Source organism: Tamandua tetradactyla, chromosome 13, assembly GCF_023851605.1.
Source record: "Tamandua tetradactyla isolate mTamTet1 chromosome 13, mTamTet1.pri, whole genome shotgun sequence".
NCBI classification, from domain to species: Eukaryota; Metazoa; Chordata; class Mammalia; order Pilosa; family Myrmecophagidae; genus Tamandua; species Tamandua tetradactyla.
In genome coordinates, this window is record NC_135339.1 from 25,756,820 (window position 1) to 25,772,563 (window position 15,744).

Genomic DNA, 15,744 nt, shown 5'->3' on the forward strand with positions numbered 1-15,744 from the left:
AGACCCCCAACTGCCTCTTGTCTCAGAATTCCTAAAGAGGTTCCTCTTTGCCATACCATGACCCATCTCACAGCTGCACACGGCAAAGCCCCCTGAGGACAGAGCTCTGTGTACTGGGGTACCACTGGCATGGTGGTTAAACATAGGGCTGGACACCACTCCCCAAGCTGTGTGACCTTCTCTAAGTTACTTAGCCTCTCTGAGCCTCAGGTACCTCATGCTAGTAAATAAAGGACTTAGGGGAAATGCTAAATAAGCCATGTTGATTACTTGGCCCAACCTGGTCACTAATCCACTCTGATAGGGCTTCTGGATCTCACTCTCCTTCCTTTTACATTTGGAGAAAGTGAGGAGAGGATAGGTGATCCCCAGAGTCCCACAGCAAGTTGTCGGCAGAGCTGAGATCAGCTCTTTCAGGTTAGAGCTCTGACCCCGAGTGCCGGCCACCTCTCCAGACATGACCCAGCGACGTTATTACCTTAACTCACCTGGACGTGGGGAGGGGTGGGGATCCTTGTTCGGGGAGCTCAGACAATGAGGACAACTTGATTTTGACCCAGGGATCTAAATGGGGGGGGGGGGAGGGGGGTGTGTGCTGGGGGTTTGCCACTGGGGGAACACCAGGAGGGAAGGAGCTATTTTAGGGGTAGCAGCTGCCCAGAGGGCCAGGTCAACCTTTGAGCCTGCCACTCCTGGGCCTTCTTCACCTGGAAGTAGGTTCCTTTCAGGTGGGTCATCCACCCAAGAAGGGTTAAGTAGCACCTAACCAGTTGGAGAGAGGGAAAAACAGCCCCCAGAGAGGCTGGGCACCTTGTCAAGAACTCTCAGCAGGCAGGGAGGTGCAGAGAGGATAAGAAGGGGGCCTGTGGCCTGGCCTGGTGGCCGGATGGCAGGAGGTGCCTGCACCAGGACACCAGGGCTGGGCTGCCCGCCCGGGGCCTGACACGAACACTGGTGGGTGGGGCCCAACCCACCCCTCCTGGGCCCACGGCTGCTCATCCTCTTTGCTTTCAGGACCTCAGAGGGTGCCAGGGAGGGTCGAGGTAGAGAGTGGGAGGCTGCAGTGGGACTAGGTTTGGCTCACTGTTGCCATGGAAGGATCGTTGTTCACTATTTACAGCTAATGTGGCCACCAGTCCCTCAATTTCTAGGGCTGGCAGGGCTGGTGTGCCTGGTAGCAGGGGTGTAAGAGTCATGCTGTTATTATTACTAATTATTACAGTGTCCCTGAGGGCCCAGCAAGGTACACTGTCCTCCTACCCTGCTTGGACCCCTGGCTACTGACCTCTGATACAGGCCAGAGGTGTCAGGAGGACAGAGAAGTCAGGACAGGCTGCAAGTGAAAGAGTGAGACCAGGAAAAAAATATGAAGAGGATGAGGAAACGGGCATTTTTGGAGCACCTGCCAGGCCCTAGAACTGCTGCAGGGTGCTGTGTGTCCAGCCTCATCAGGACTTTCTGATGACGACACCGGTGTACAAACAGAGCTCAGAGAGGGTGAGCAACTTTCCCAACATCACACAGTGTGGGGACAGCTGGGATTTGGTTTCAAGCCTGGGTAGTTTTGTAATTTGTGCACTGTTCACAGCAAAACAGAGAGAGGGGAAAAATGAAGACGGGGAAAGGAAGAGAGTGCAAGAGAGAGAGAGTGAGTGTGTCAGTGGAGAGATTCGGAGAGAGAGAGAGGGAACAACAGAATGAGAGTGAGACAGAGCAGACAGGTTTTAGAAAAGAGAGGCAGGAGAGAGAGAAGAAAAGAAGAGAGGGCTGAAAAAGAAGGAAAGAGAAAAGGATCAAGGAGGAGGAAGAAGCAAAGAGATGGTTAAAAACAAACAGAACTCAAGGAAGGCTCCTGGGGCATGGGGCATCCCTGTGAGCCTGGGGTCAGCTGGGGGGCCTTGTGTGGTGACAAGGAGCAGGTGGTCCACCCTCCCTGTCCTAAGCTCTGATAAAGGCCTTTGGCCCCTGGGGGGTCCCTGCATTATAAACTGGGGCCTGGTGACACTACGTCCCCACTTAGGCTGGAGATGTGAGGGTCCTAGAGCTCTGTCTCCTCCCCAGCAGGCATCCAGGACCCCACACTCATTTCAGGAGGGAGAAGGAGTCCCTATTCTCCAAATTTCAGCCTTTCTCCTTTCTTCCTAAGAATTTGGACTTCATCTTAGCAACATTTGTTCGAGTATGTACTTAATATTATTTACCTTTTTTTTTTTCAGCCTAAAACACTTTATTTATTTATTTAGGCATGGGCAGGCTCCAGGAATCAAACCCAGGTCTCTGGCATGGCAGGTGAGAATTCTGCCACTGAGCCACTGTTGCACCGCCCTAAAGCAATTTATTTTTATAAAGGAAATGTATCACTATTGTGAATGGAAAACCATATCACTTTCCACAAACAAAGGGAACTGTAAAAATAACGAAGGCCTTGAGTCCTGGACAGGTGCCCTGGGGTGCCTGGGCTGGGAGGAGCAGCCTCCTCCTCCTTGCAAAATGGGGCAAGCAGCGGTTGGAGAGGGTTCGAGAATCTGCTAGCCTCCAATGGGAACTTGCCCCTGATGTGGCAGAAGGATTGAAAGAAAACGGAAAGGGGGACGGACGCTGGGCGGCGTGGGAGCTACTGAACGCAGGAGCAGGTGGAGCCTCAGTCCAGCGTGGGGCGGGCACCCAATACGTGGGGAACACTGGCCGGGCGGGCCCCCGCGGGACGCCGAGGCCGAGGGCTCACCGGTGGCCGCGTCCAGGCCCTCCTGCGTGACGTGGTCGTTCTGGCTGACCCACTCGCCATTGCACTTGAAGTAGATCTGCGTGGCAGGGAAGGCACGGCAGCGCAGCTCCACGGGCTTGTTCTTCACGATATAAGCGTCCTGCGGCTCCTGGAGGAAGTGGGGCAGCGGCTCGGCCGGCGCCGACGGGAAGGAGTCGGGGAGCACCTCACCTCCGGAGTCAGGGCCTGCGAGAGGGAGCAAGGCGGGGCTGGGTGAGGGTGCTGGGGGGCCCTGCAGCCCCCCTCCCCCAGCCTGGGAACCCACGGCGGATGCAAGGGGCAGGCAGCCAGAGGCCTGCCCAGGATGCTCCTTGCGGCCTGGCTGCAGCCTGGCACTCTCTCGGCCTCAGTTTCCCCATCCCACCCGGCTTTTAAAAGTCTGGGAGTGAGTTTTGGAGCTTGGCCCAGCTCTCCAGTGTTATGTGATTCTAACTCTTTACTGAGGGAGAAATCAGGGTGGCCCAGAAAGCTGAGGCCACTTGTAAGGACAGGCATACCTCCCCGGCCCCCTCAGTGCCCACTGCACTGGTCCTGCCCGGCCTTGCTCTGGCTTCCCATGGTGATTGGAAACAGGGCTGGGATTGGAGCAAAACCAGGCCAGCTCAGCCCCGAAGCCAGGGCACTCAGGGATGCGGGGTGGGGTGGGGGCGGCTGCACCAGGCCTGGGCTCCCTGGGGCCCAGCCCCTCTGCTGGCATCCTCCTCCAGGAAGCCCAAGGTCTCTACGGAGGGCCAGGCCGAGGAAAGAGCAGCTTCTACCCAGAGCCTCCCTCCTCCGTGGCTCTGACCCACCCCTTAGCCTCTTCCCGCCTCAGCCAAATCCACACCCTCCACTCTGCAGATGAGGAAGAGGCTGGGGACACAGTGCAGCTGTGCCCGTGGCAGTCTTCCCCCCCCCACCTCCCCCCCACAGAGGGGCCAAATGGAAACCAGGGCCCACCCACCTCCCTGGAAAGAACACTACCTCAGGAGGTGAGACAAACAGGAAGGGGGCCGGGCACCACCGCCAGGGCTCAAAGGGAGGGGCACCAGGCCAGGCCCGGCCTCTACAGTCCACTTAGGAAAATTGGTTTTCCAACGGCAAACTATTAGGTGGAAGGCCAGGGACAAGCGGCAGGGGGCTGTCCTCTCTGCTAATGGCTCAGGAGGAAACAACAGATTAAGCGATGGGAGTGTGGATGCCCACCCTGGCCTTCGTGCCAGCCATGGCCCTGCCGCTGTACGGGTGCCTGAGGCCTCAAGTGGGCTGGGGTGGTAAGTCTGTGTGGTCTCCGGGACACTGGGAGCCCCAGTGAAGCACAACTGGCTGTAGGAAGCCCCTTACGGGCCGAGGGGCCAAGGGGAGCCCCAGCTTTCCAAGAGCAGAATGAACAAAACATATCTGAGCTGCCCAGACTGCATGCCACATTTTCTCTTTGCAGACTGGGAGCCCCAGCAAGAACCTGAGCGGCCTCAGTGGCAACTGAGGGAATGTGTGGATTATCACGGGCTCTGGTCTGGACCCGAGCAGAGTGTGTGAGTGTGTGTGTGGAAAATGGAGCAGCAAGGGGGAAAGTCAGCAAGAAGGAGTGTGAACCCAGCTCCATTCTGCACGGGCAGGTGTGACCCAGGAGACCCCCTTAACTTCGAGCCTCGCTCCTGCACCTGGAAACTCTGAAGTACGTTCTCCCTTCCTGGGCTGTTTAAGGATTACGTGAGACAAACACTCACGAGTGCACAGGACAGGGCCAGGCATATAGTGGGTACGTGCTGATGCATCAAAACCACACTAATGCCTATACGAGGTGCTATGTTTTCTGTACTTTGCATAGTTAGACTGTCTAATTCTTACAATAGCCCTGTAAGGTATGTTATGTTACTGCCCCCATTTTATAGATGAGGAAACTGAGGCTCAGAGAGGTTAAGTAACCTACTTAAGGTCACACAGGTAGCAAAAGGCAGAGTCTAGGTTTGAACTGTCAAACAGACTTCAGAGTTGGGATGGTGCCCAGGACTTCACACTGCTGTCACTAGAGTTGGTCCCTAACATTCAGCCTCCCTACACCTCAGAATCCCAATTGTAGCCTGACGCTGGGACTCTATAGTTTATGGGGGCTCTCTTACCAAAGGGTTGGCAGGGCTGGGACCGTCCTCATTTCAAAGTGGAGGAAACTGACGATCATCTGAATGGGGCCAGTGACTTGCCCAAGATTTCCAGGTTACTGAGGAGTCACTCCAGGAATAGCACTGAGGATTCCTGTGGCCAGGCCAGGGCTCCCCACAGCCCCTCCCTCGGCCATACAGGGAGCCATGTTCTTGGCAGCCATTTAAATCAGCAGTCTCCTGGGGTCTGGGTGCCTGGGGGGGTTGGTGGGAAGGCACCACATGATGACCTGATCCCAGCCCAGGAAGCTGGGCATGGGTCTTCCACTGGCCTGAGAGCAGGTTGCTGTGCCTACCCTGAGGTGGCCTCTATGGCTGCCCCACCAAACCGGGCAGCTCTGGGAGTGCAGGGTAGAGCCAGGGGGCATCTGGGTGGTGAAGGGTTCACCAAGCACCTTGCTGGCCTCCCCAGGTCTCCGTCCAGAGAGGGGTGAGACAGAGCCTCAGGCTGTAGACTTAAGCACCCCTGGGTCAGAATCAGCCACCTGCCGGCCTCAGGCACATCTGTGAAATGGATGAGCAGCCTCCCTCTGGGGGTGGCGGTTTCAAAGTACACAGGAGCCGCATGACTCCTGCTAGTTCCTGCCTTCTGTCCACCGGGCGCCCAGGCTGCCCCGGCTCTCTACGGCACTGAGGCCCGTATTTATGACTTTGGTTTTTAACCCTAATGCAGCTCATGTATAAAGTAGGAAAGCCAATCTCAGACGTCCATTACTGCACAGGCCCTCTGCAGGGCAGCCCTGCCCGTCCCTTCTGCCCCGGCGCCAAGATCCTCGAGTAGCTTTGGCAGGAGCATGACCTTGAACGACCTCTTCAGGGCCTCCCACACTGACAGCCCGGGTGGCTCTAGGTGGAGCTACGGCCCCCTTGGCAGTCACCCAGACCTCCTGGAGGCAGATACTGCCAGGACACGAGGAAGAAGAATCAAAGGCAGACCCCAAATCCCCCCCCTGGAAAGACCCCCAGTAGGCTCTGGTGGCTGGTGTGCAGTAGATGCTCAATGATTTCAAATTCCATAAATGGGGGGTGGGGAAGGGGTGTGCCTGTGGGTTAGCTGAGGTAGGCCTCTTACCCTAACCAGATGGACATTACCCCACGTCCCCTTTTATAGATGGGGGAAATGAGGCACACAGAGGCTGAGCAACTTCCCCAAGGTACACAGCTAGCAGGAGGCCGAGCCTCCCTCTGCCTGAAGGAGACTGGACAGGTGTCCCTGATGGATCAAATCAGCCAGGCCCTGCAGGCACCGGCTTGGAAAGAGGAAAAAGGAGTCATCTCAACGGTTCCTGGCTGCAAACTCAGCCAGGCACATTTTGGAGGGCATTTCACATTAACTCATTCATCCCCTCAATAATTCTAGATAGGGGTTCTCAAATTTTTTTGGTCTTTTGTGTCTGGGTAAATTTTTTATAGCACCCCACAGCCAAAAGAAATACCTGATAATTCTGTTTATTAAGTAGTTAGGTGCATACACAGTTCATTATTGGTGTAATAATACCTATGAGGTGAAAGAAAAAGAGTATTTTTGTTTCATTTCTAAGTAACTACAATTACTTACTAATAGGATGTGTGCGCCTGTCAGGCACTGCCCAGCTTCTCAAACCTTGGCATCAGATTGCACACCACCACACTCATTTCCTTCCCCACACGGTTTCTCGGTACTTGCAAATGCCAGAACCCAGCTTTGAAGAGTTATGACATCATCTAAAGGGAAGACGCACATTGTGATGGTGGAACCGTGAGCTACCCTGAGCTGTCAGCTCATGTGCTGTCTGTAAGCTGCCCCGTATAGCTGCTGCGCCCCCTGAAAATTAAAACTGTTCTCCAGCACTCCCCGGGGTGCCTCAGCACACAGTTTGGGAACCACAGCTTCATGAGTTAAAGTATTATTATCATCCCATGCTATAGATAAGGAAACTGAGATGAGGGAAGTTAAGTAACTGACACATTCTATCAAGCTGTTAAGCATAGCTGGGGAGCAAATTTGGGGCGTCCAATACCTGAATCTGCCTTCCGAACTCTGCCAAAGTGAGAACTGGCATTTACATCCAGGGGTTTCAAATACTTCACCCCATTTGCTCCCCACAACTCCCAAGTTGGGGAGTATTTACCCATTTTACAGACGAAGACGCAGAGCATCGAGGGAATTGGCTGGGGTCCCCTGGCCAGTTGGAGGAGGCAGAGCCTGGAGTCACATCTCTGCTACTTTCTTCTCAGTCACTCACCATCTCCCTGGCTTCAGTACAGCTCTCCCCACTGGCTCCATCTTTCCCGAGGAGAATATAATAATCAAGAAAGGCTCCCCTGGGAGGATCTTCCTGCTGGCAGGAAAATTTCCCATATAAAGTGGTTTTTTTTCCTTCTAGCAGTAGAGTTCATTTGGACCTTTAGTTAAAAAAATGCAACCTGTCTTTAAAGCTTTATACAAGCAAGGTCCAGATAATCTGAAAGTACGAATGAGGAATCATTTCTATACGGAACCCCTGGGTCGGACCTCCTTGGGCTCTGCTAAAACCCTCACTTAGAAAACTATACCTTCACCTGCCTGTATGTGGTCTCTTGTCAGCTAGTCTGTTATCTCATACAGGCACAGATTTGCAGGACTGGAGGTTACTTTCCAGGGCCAACACATCCAACATCCTTCAACTCCTCATTTAACTTTGACTTACATACCTCCAGGGATGGGGAACTCACCACTTTCTCAGCCAGGTTCTCCTCTGGAGAGACCTAACAGAAAAAGTCTTCCTTACTTTCAGCTGAAATCTGCTGAAGTTCCAATCATGACTATGGTCCCAGCCTTTGAGGTCACAGAGGACAAGTACACCTCCTCTTTCCAGACGCTGAAGGTTGCAGCCTGCCTTCCTCAGTCTTTCCTTTTTTCCTTTGAATAACCTCCACAAGACAGTTTTGAACCCCCTCACCACCATTCTGGCTTCCTTGTGGACAAGTTCTATTTTGCTTACAACCAAACTAAAGTTAACATGGAAGCTGAACTGGGATGTTCTCTGGCTGGGATGATGAAGAGAACCCTGAACTTCACACTGGCATGTTCAATGCCAAGGCCCCAGCAGGCCAGAAGGGCAGAAGGTCCACGCTCAGAGGGGGCCTGGGGCCCCTGGGACTCTGCATCCTACCAGCTCAGATGGGGGAGCCATGAATGCAATGGAACACAATGAATTAACAGACACGCTGGACCAAAGCCCAGTTTTTTCTTTGGGGATAAAGTGGGAGGGAGGTGGGGATTCAGGACAGCATGGCCAGGCATGGGTCAAGGCTTAGGACTCGATTACCCTTGCCTGGGCCAAGAACTCACTGCATACAGCTCAGCCAACTCCACTTCAGCTCAGCCCTGCTGCCCAGGGCAGGGGTGGGGGGGACCCCAGTGTGAGGCTTCAGAGGCTTAGGAGGGAAGGCCTTGACACCCCGACTGCTGGCTTTCGTCCCCAGGTGGGGGACAAGTCTAGGCCTGGTACCCAACTGTTGCTGAGCATGGCTGTGTATTGCAGGGCTGGCTGGCATGAGGTGGTGCCCACACCGAGGGGTGGGACTGGAAGGGGAGGAGGGGGGGCAGGCGGGAGGTGAGGGCGAGAGAAACGCCCCATGCTGGGCACATTTATCATCAGCAATCACAGTTTTTCTCTAGCCCCTGGACACCTGCTAATTCTTGACAGACTTGTCCTCCCACTGCATGGAAAATCTCTTCCATTCACTACTCGGCTGATGTGCTCAGTGGGGAGTGGGGAAAGTCGGAGGGAGAGGAGTCCACTTATTATTATGTTTTTAAAACACACAAACCCCACATGGAAAGACCCGCCCTGAACACAAAGCCCTTCCTCCATCTGGCCCTGGCTCCTGGCGGCCGTAAGGTTCAGGCTGGGGCCCCCCTCAGAGGTGTTACAATGGCCGTTACTGATGACAAATGGAGCTGGCGGGCTTGGGGGACGCCAAGTTATTCCTAACAAAGGAGGCCCCTCATACAGCCCTTTTCCCATACCCTCTGTAGACCTGCCCACGCCCATGACATTACTTCCTGCGCTGGCCACAGGAAGTAGCCTCACCAAGATGGTTGGCGGGGACAAGAGCTTGCTGGGATGCAGGGCTAACCCGGAGAAGTCTCTTCTCTGGAAGGACCCTGAGGGCAAGAAGAAGAGCTGCTGGGAGGCTGGGGGTGAAATCCCAGGGCAGACACAGACCCCTGGAATGGGGCCTGGGTCCCAAAGCTTTTTGCATTAAACCACGAGGCCTGCTGGAGCCCACAGTGCTCCTGGGGATCTGCAAGGGGCAGCTGTCTGCAGAGGAGCAAACGGAGTCTCTCAGGAGTGCCCTCCCTTGCTGGAGGGGAGGGGTCTCTGCTTCCTAACCTCAGCACTTGGCCTCCCGTACTCTGGAGGTCTGAACCTCCAAAGTCCCCGACTTGTTTGGGGGATACCCAGGTAACCAGACATGACACAACCCATCCCAGCCTGGCCCAGCCCCATCACACAGACCTGCACGCCCAACCAACAGGCCCACACTCCCCCCACCCAAAGTCACAGCCCACAGCAGACTCCCTGCACACCCTGGGAGCCCCAAAGAGGTTGGGGCAACAACTCCTTTCTTGCAGCTGCTTTTGTCAGCACTATTGTCACCTCTAAGGCAATGGCAGTCTCCCCAACCTTGGCTCTGGTCCACGGGGGGCTGTTCTTTTTGTGGGTTCCCTTTACCCATTCAAAGTTGGGAGGGGAGGAATTTGAGTTGCAGTTTCAGACTCCACCGAACACCCAGCTGGTGGATTCCTAGCGGGGAAGCTTCCTGCTGGACAGGCTCTCAGGACATGCCCTGAAGCCATGCCCACCACCCCTCAGCCACTCCCTCCCTGCTCTAAGCCCCCAACCCCCCTATTTCCCTTCTTGCCCCTGAAATTCACTCCTCATAGCAGCCAAGGCACGCTTTAAAAATATGTCACTCTCCTTCTACACCCTCCCAGGGCTTTCCTTTGCATCTGGAATAAAGTCTTAACTCTCACCAAACTCTCAAACTTTAGACGCTCATCCATGAATTCATTGGCTGTGCTCCAAGATACTCAGGACTTTTTTTTTTTCCTGTCTCTTAAATATGTCTTGCTTATTTCTACCTCAGGGCTTTTGCTGTTCCCTCCTCCTGGAATGCTTTACCCTTCCACCTTCTCTCCCCTCAGATATTCTCAAGGCGAGTTTTCTTCATTGAGATTCCAGTTCAAATGCCTCCTCCGCAGTGAGGCTCTCCCTGATTACTCAATGCAAATCTGCCATACTCCACTCCCCCATGCTCTCCATCTGTGGAGATGTGTGACATCATGGATGTCACACATCCATGTGTTTGTCTGATTGTTTGCTATCTGTCTCTGCTGTCTGGAAGGTAAGCTCCTTGAGGACTTGGAAATCTTATTTGCCTGTGTAGCTGGGCCCACTGGGGCCAAGTGTGCCCCCAGACCCTCCAGAAACACTTGGGGTGGTAGGTTGGGCCGGGGAGAACTGGAGAGGGTGGGGTACAAGAACACTTGACCCCTTTGGAAACCTCATTCTGTAGGATGTCACCAGCTGATGAGGCCTCAGAGAATTTCTAATTGTTGTCCTCCAAGACAGAGACCAGAGAGGTTGTGGTCTGGCCTCAGGTCACACAGCCCTGGCAGCAGGGCTCTCTTTCAGAAAGAGATATGGGGCACTAGATTGTCAGGGTGGGAGAGTGACTTCATTTTAAAAAAATTTCCTTTTCCTTCCAATGAAAACACTTTTTCCTGGCCATTTCTAATTACAAAGGTAACACCCTTGCATTGTAGGCAATTTAGACAACAGTTGAGAGATTTAGAAAAGAAGAAAATAAAAATTACCCAACTTTCGCCATAGTTTACCAGAATTAACACTGGACGTTGATCCTGTTTGACTTTTTTAGATGCACATATATTTTGTTACTCAAGCAGGGTCGGGTCTCACTCTATTCAGTTTTGCAGCCTATGTTTTCCTTTCAAGACAGTTAACTGACAGCTCTTAGCAAAATGCATGTCAAAGATATACATATATCTCCACACAGTCACATTCACCAGCCGGGTACAGGCTGGCTGGACCAGTGCTCCTGTCACTGCGTTCCAGGTCACTGGAGTTGCCACGGGACGGCCAGCGGTGCCGGGAGATGGCCTGGGCAGTGACAACCGGTTGGCTCTGCTTGTTTGGGCACGGGGTGGAAAAACGCCCAGTGTCCCTTCCCTCTCTTTTGGAAATGTCCAAATGCCATAGGTACAGCCTCTGGCACAAGGGCTGCCTGGCCCAGCCTGACGGGCAGGGGTTACGTTTTCATTCCCCTCCCAGCCACAATGTCCTCACACCACCCCGGAAAGTCCAGGGTCAGGCCTGTCGTTAGATGGCCTCCAGGCACGAATGTCTCTGGCCGTCCACGGCGCATGCTCTAGGACCGAAGGAACCCCCCGCTTGCAGTGGGCCAAAGGGGAGAATGACTGCCAAACACATTGCAAAGTGGAAAAACTGGATGATCCCTGCCTACTGCCGTCAGCACCGTCCCCACGCTCAGGCCAGACCCCACCTGAGCCTGGCTGCCCCACAGTCCCCAGCAGGCAGCTCAGGCCAGGGCCCAGCCAGGCAGGCTCCAGGGGCTCTTAGATCTTGCGCCCAGCCCCTTCGTTTCCTGTGGGGACCCAGAGGCTACAGAGGGGCGATGACTTGTCAAGGGCAGTCAGCTAGCCTATGTGGAAAGCCCCCTACCTGGTTGACATCGTGTTGGCATAAAGGAAGCCACCGTAGGGAGAGAAAGCCCTCACTCTGGACTTTGCAATCTATGGAATGGGGCCTGGGAAGAGAGGAGGAGAAGCTGGGGAGAGGGAGGAAGGTAGAGATGGAGTCACAGGGAAAAGGAGAAAGAGATCTTGAGAGCACCTGGTGGGGGGGGGGGGGGGAAGGAGTGGTAGGGGCTGTTGGAGCTATGTAAGGGGCTCTCCTGAGTTGGGTTTTTCTGAACTGGAATCCACTTGGGGTCCTGCTCAGTTGCTAGTGGTGCTAGCTATAATCGTCATCTACCATGAGAGTGGGGTTAAGGCCTGTCTTGAAGATACAGGCTCCTAGGAACACCCTGGGGACCAGAGGTGGGAAGTAACTTGCCTCAGGCCACACAGCAGGTTGGAGGCAAAGCTGGGACTGGAACGTGAGCCTCCTGGAACTCAGCCCAGTGTGCTTGCCCCGGCCTCTCTCTGGTCCCAGTGGTGGGGAAGACCCTAGCCTGGATGTAGGTGAGTAGCCAAGTCCTTGGTAGATGGAAATGAGGGGAGACAGGTGGCACTTGCTAAGTGTAGGTGCCTGTGTGGTTATGTGATGTAACCTGGGGAAGGCAGGGTGATGGGCAGGGACTCACCCCATTCATTCACTCATTAATTTATTTGCCCAATATTTCCCAAGAGCTACCTCTTGATATGCCTGTGGTAGGGCCTGGAAAGCAACAAATAACCATTGGGCCCCCGTGGGAAGCTCACAGCAAAGGTTCAAGGTTAAGAATATAGACACCCTGACTCTCAGAATAGTACTCAATCTGCCTCCCACTTAGCGGCATGAAATGTCCCCACATAACCTCTGCTTGGTGACCCACCCAGCATCAGCGCAGAAATAAATCTGCAGCTTTGTCTTTAGCTTTCTCTTTTTCAGTCAGGGAGCTGGTTCACCTCCTCCAAGAAGCCGGCATTAACTTCTCCTACCTTGACCTCTGCATGGAGTTCTTGTTCTACAGGCTCCTAGAGTTTCATGTATTTCCTAGGCTGAAACCTACTGGCACTGTTACTGACTCACGAGGTGATCATGAGTAAGCTTCCCTCTGGGCCTGAATCTTTCCTTCTGTGAAATGGGGCCAGTTTTACTGGTTTTCCATCCCTCCCAGGGTCGATAGGAACATCAAGATCATAAATGTGAAAATGTTTTGCTATCTGGGCAGCCCTGTGCATTTGCTAATTTTTATTGCTGCTTTTCACAGTAAGAAGCACTGGGCGTGCCTTCCTGGGGCTGCCAGGGGCACCGGCTGTCAGCTTGGACCAGCACCCCACTCCTCGGGAGCCCTACCCCAGCAGCTGCACCTGTCCCAGCCTCTCAGCCTCTGCCCCAGCCCACTCCGTGACGACAAGAGCTGCAAAAGGCTGATGCAAGCTGGAAGGAGAGAATGAAACAGACTCTCGCGTGGGGCTGGAGGGAGCTCCACCATCAGTCTCCTGGGATGCCCGTCATGGTCCCGCCTGCTTGTTTGTACCTGCTGATGTAATCACCGGGCCTCCTTGGCTCAGGACTTGACCTGCTCACTTGTCCTCAATGCTAAGAGCCAGAGGAAGGGTGCGAGGGCAGAAGGGCAGGGGAGGCAAGCAGATGTCCACCACCAGATGGGTCCCCTCCAGAGGAAGTGGCTGGACCTCACAGGACAGCAGAGGGGACGAAAGAGCCTGAAAACCTGAATGATGATATCTGAAGTGAATGCACCTTTTAGAATCGGCAAGATCTGGGTTCAAATCCCAGCTCTGCTGCTGCGTCCCTGCAGGGGGCTATCCTAGTCTCTGAATCTATTTCCCGATCATAGCTGCAGATACCTCATGAGATGACATCGGTATGGTACCCGGCCCAGAAGATGTGTTTCCTTCTAAGCATTTCTCCAGGGGAGATAAGGAAGTCTGGGAGGGGAGAAATGAAAGTGTAAGACTGTTTAGTGGAACGAATCCCCCGAAACCATCCTGGGCCAGCCACCAGCTCAGTGGGTAACTCTGAGTCAGCCGCCTCACCTCCTGGGGCCTCAGTTTGTTTAGGTGTAAAATGAGTGAAGCCGAGGCATCTGCTGTGCACCTCCCAAAGAAAGTCATGTGGGCTGGGGATATGAAAATATGACATGACATTAAAACATGTGGAGAGCTGTGGGGATCTGAGGACAGTTAGTGAGGGGACTTCACCAGGAGCCTGGGATTCTCAGACGTGGAGCAGGCCTTGCCCAGCCCAGTCCATCCACTGCCCTTCCCCAGTAGCCATTGGACAGAGGACGTGGGGCCTGTCAGCTGCGACTCTCTGCCTGGCTTGGCCCCAAGAGGCTCTCCTTGGGGAGGAAGACAAGGAAGAGGAGCGCACAGCTCTCCAGAGGTCACCAAGGAGCTGTCAAAAACACACAGGAGGAGGGGAGGAGAGCAGAGACGAGCTCCTGGAAACTGCAGGGCCAGTGCACAAGCCCCATCAGGACAGCTGCTGGTGGTGGCAGTCCCCAGATGGAAGCCTCAGAGTCAGCTTCCCTGGAGTAGCCTTTGCTCTTTCCCTGAGAAAGGGGAGAAGGAGAAAGTCTCACTTATTTCATGCCGCTGCCCTTGCTGGAAGCTTCTTCGCTTGGCATCGTAGGCTCCTGGGAGACTGGGAGCCTCCATGGGCAAGGGGCAGGCCAGGGGGGAGCCGGCTCCCAGATGCTCTGGAGGCGGGGAGGAGGTCGCACCCCAGCTGGGGTGCATGGGCTTCTCTGGCCAAAAATAACCCTTTGGTACTTACTGCCTTCCGTCCCAGCAGGTTAACCCAAACCAGCGACCACTTACAAGTGCCAAACAGCTCCTAGGCACTGTGCTGAGAATTTGGCATATGTTATCTAATTGGTTTTGTTTTGTTTTGTTTTTTTTGGCATGGGCAGGCTCCGGGAATCAAACCTGGGTCTCCGGCTTGGCAGGCGAGAATTCTTGCCACTGAGCATGTTATCTAATTTAATCCTCCACGACGAACCTTTCTGGCAAATACTCTTATTGTCACCCCAATTTGCAGGCGGGAAGCTGAGGCACGGGGAGGTGAATTAACTCACCTCTGGTCGCACAGCAGGGTTGTCCGGGTCCCCCAGACACTATGCCAGGGGTTCTCGAACCGTAGCAGGCCCTGGAATCACGGGGAAGGCTCCTTCAAACCCAGCACCCTGCCTCCCTCCACCTCTCCCCCACCCCAGAGGTTCTGACTGAGGAGGTCCAGGGAGGGGCCCGAGAATGTGTATTTCTAACAAGTTCCCAGGTGCTGCTGCAGGTCCAATGTCCTCTCGCTTCCCCACAGAAATAGAAAACACTCAGGGCACATAATGGCGCTTAGCATATGCCAGCCTCCTTCCCCTTAGTACTGCTACGGGGGCCTTAAAAAGGAATACACACACACAGCTCAACACAGTGTCTGACACGTCCAAGGGGCCTGCGGACTAGAAGCTGCATTGTTATTTATTTTATTTTTTTGCATTGTTATTTTGAGTATTATTACCATGATTAATATCTGCGTGGTCTGTCTTCTCTCAATTAATCTTCTCAACAACCCTGCAAGCTTAGTTACCGACATCCAACCTCTGAGTGAGCTAAAGCCACTCGGAAGGATAAGTAACTAGGCTGCAGTCACACAGCCACTACGTGGCAGAGGCAGAGGGATTCGCAGCCAGTTTGTTGCCCCAGGGGCAGGAACTGTCCTTGTCCACTACTGGCAAACAGCGGTGGCCCTTTCTGTTGCTTCCTCAGGAAAGGAGGAAGAGTTATTTTCTTATTTATGTTTCCTGGAATTCCTTCTCATTCTCCCAGGCTGAGCCCAGGATGCAGTAAGTCTCAAAAGGGACCCAGAGGCTGTGTTAGCCACAGACATTTGATGACTTGGGGCAGCCAGACTCCTGCCCTGTCTGTCCATCTGTCCCCAGGCCTCCTCTTTCCGACCGGGTGCTCAAAAGCCTCCAGCGCTGGCTTGGCATTGGTTGGCCTGGTCCAGCCCCTGGGAGAGGGGATGGTCACTTGCTTCTCCTGAGATCTCCTGCCCCCAAGTCCCCTGGGATGCCCCAGCTCAAAACAATAGGGTTGCCCTT

General features: G+C 54.1%; 1 protein-coding gene across 2 annotated transcripts in view; it reads right to left on the bottom strand.

The window, feature by feature from the left end:
* UNC5B (unc-5 netrin receptor B) overlaps window positions 1–15,744 on the bottom strand; it is a 92,377-nt gene that overhangs the window by 19,351 nt on the left and 57,282 nt on the right. For both annotated transcript variants that reach the window (XM_077125009.1, XM_077125008.1), the window contains exon 2: window positions 2,726–2,950. In XM_077125009.1, coding sequence (XP_076981124.1) covers window positions 2,726–2,950 — 225 coding nt within the window. The remainder of the gene's footprint in view (window positions 1–2,725; window positions 2,951–15,744) is intronic.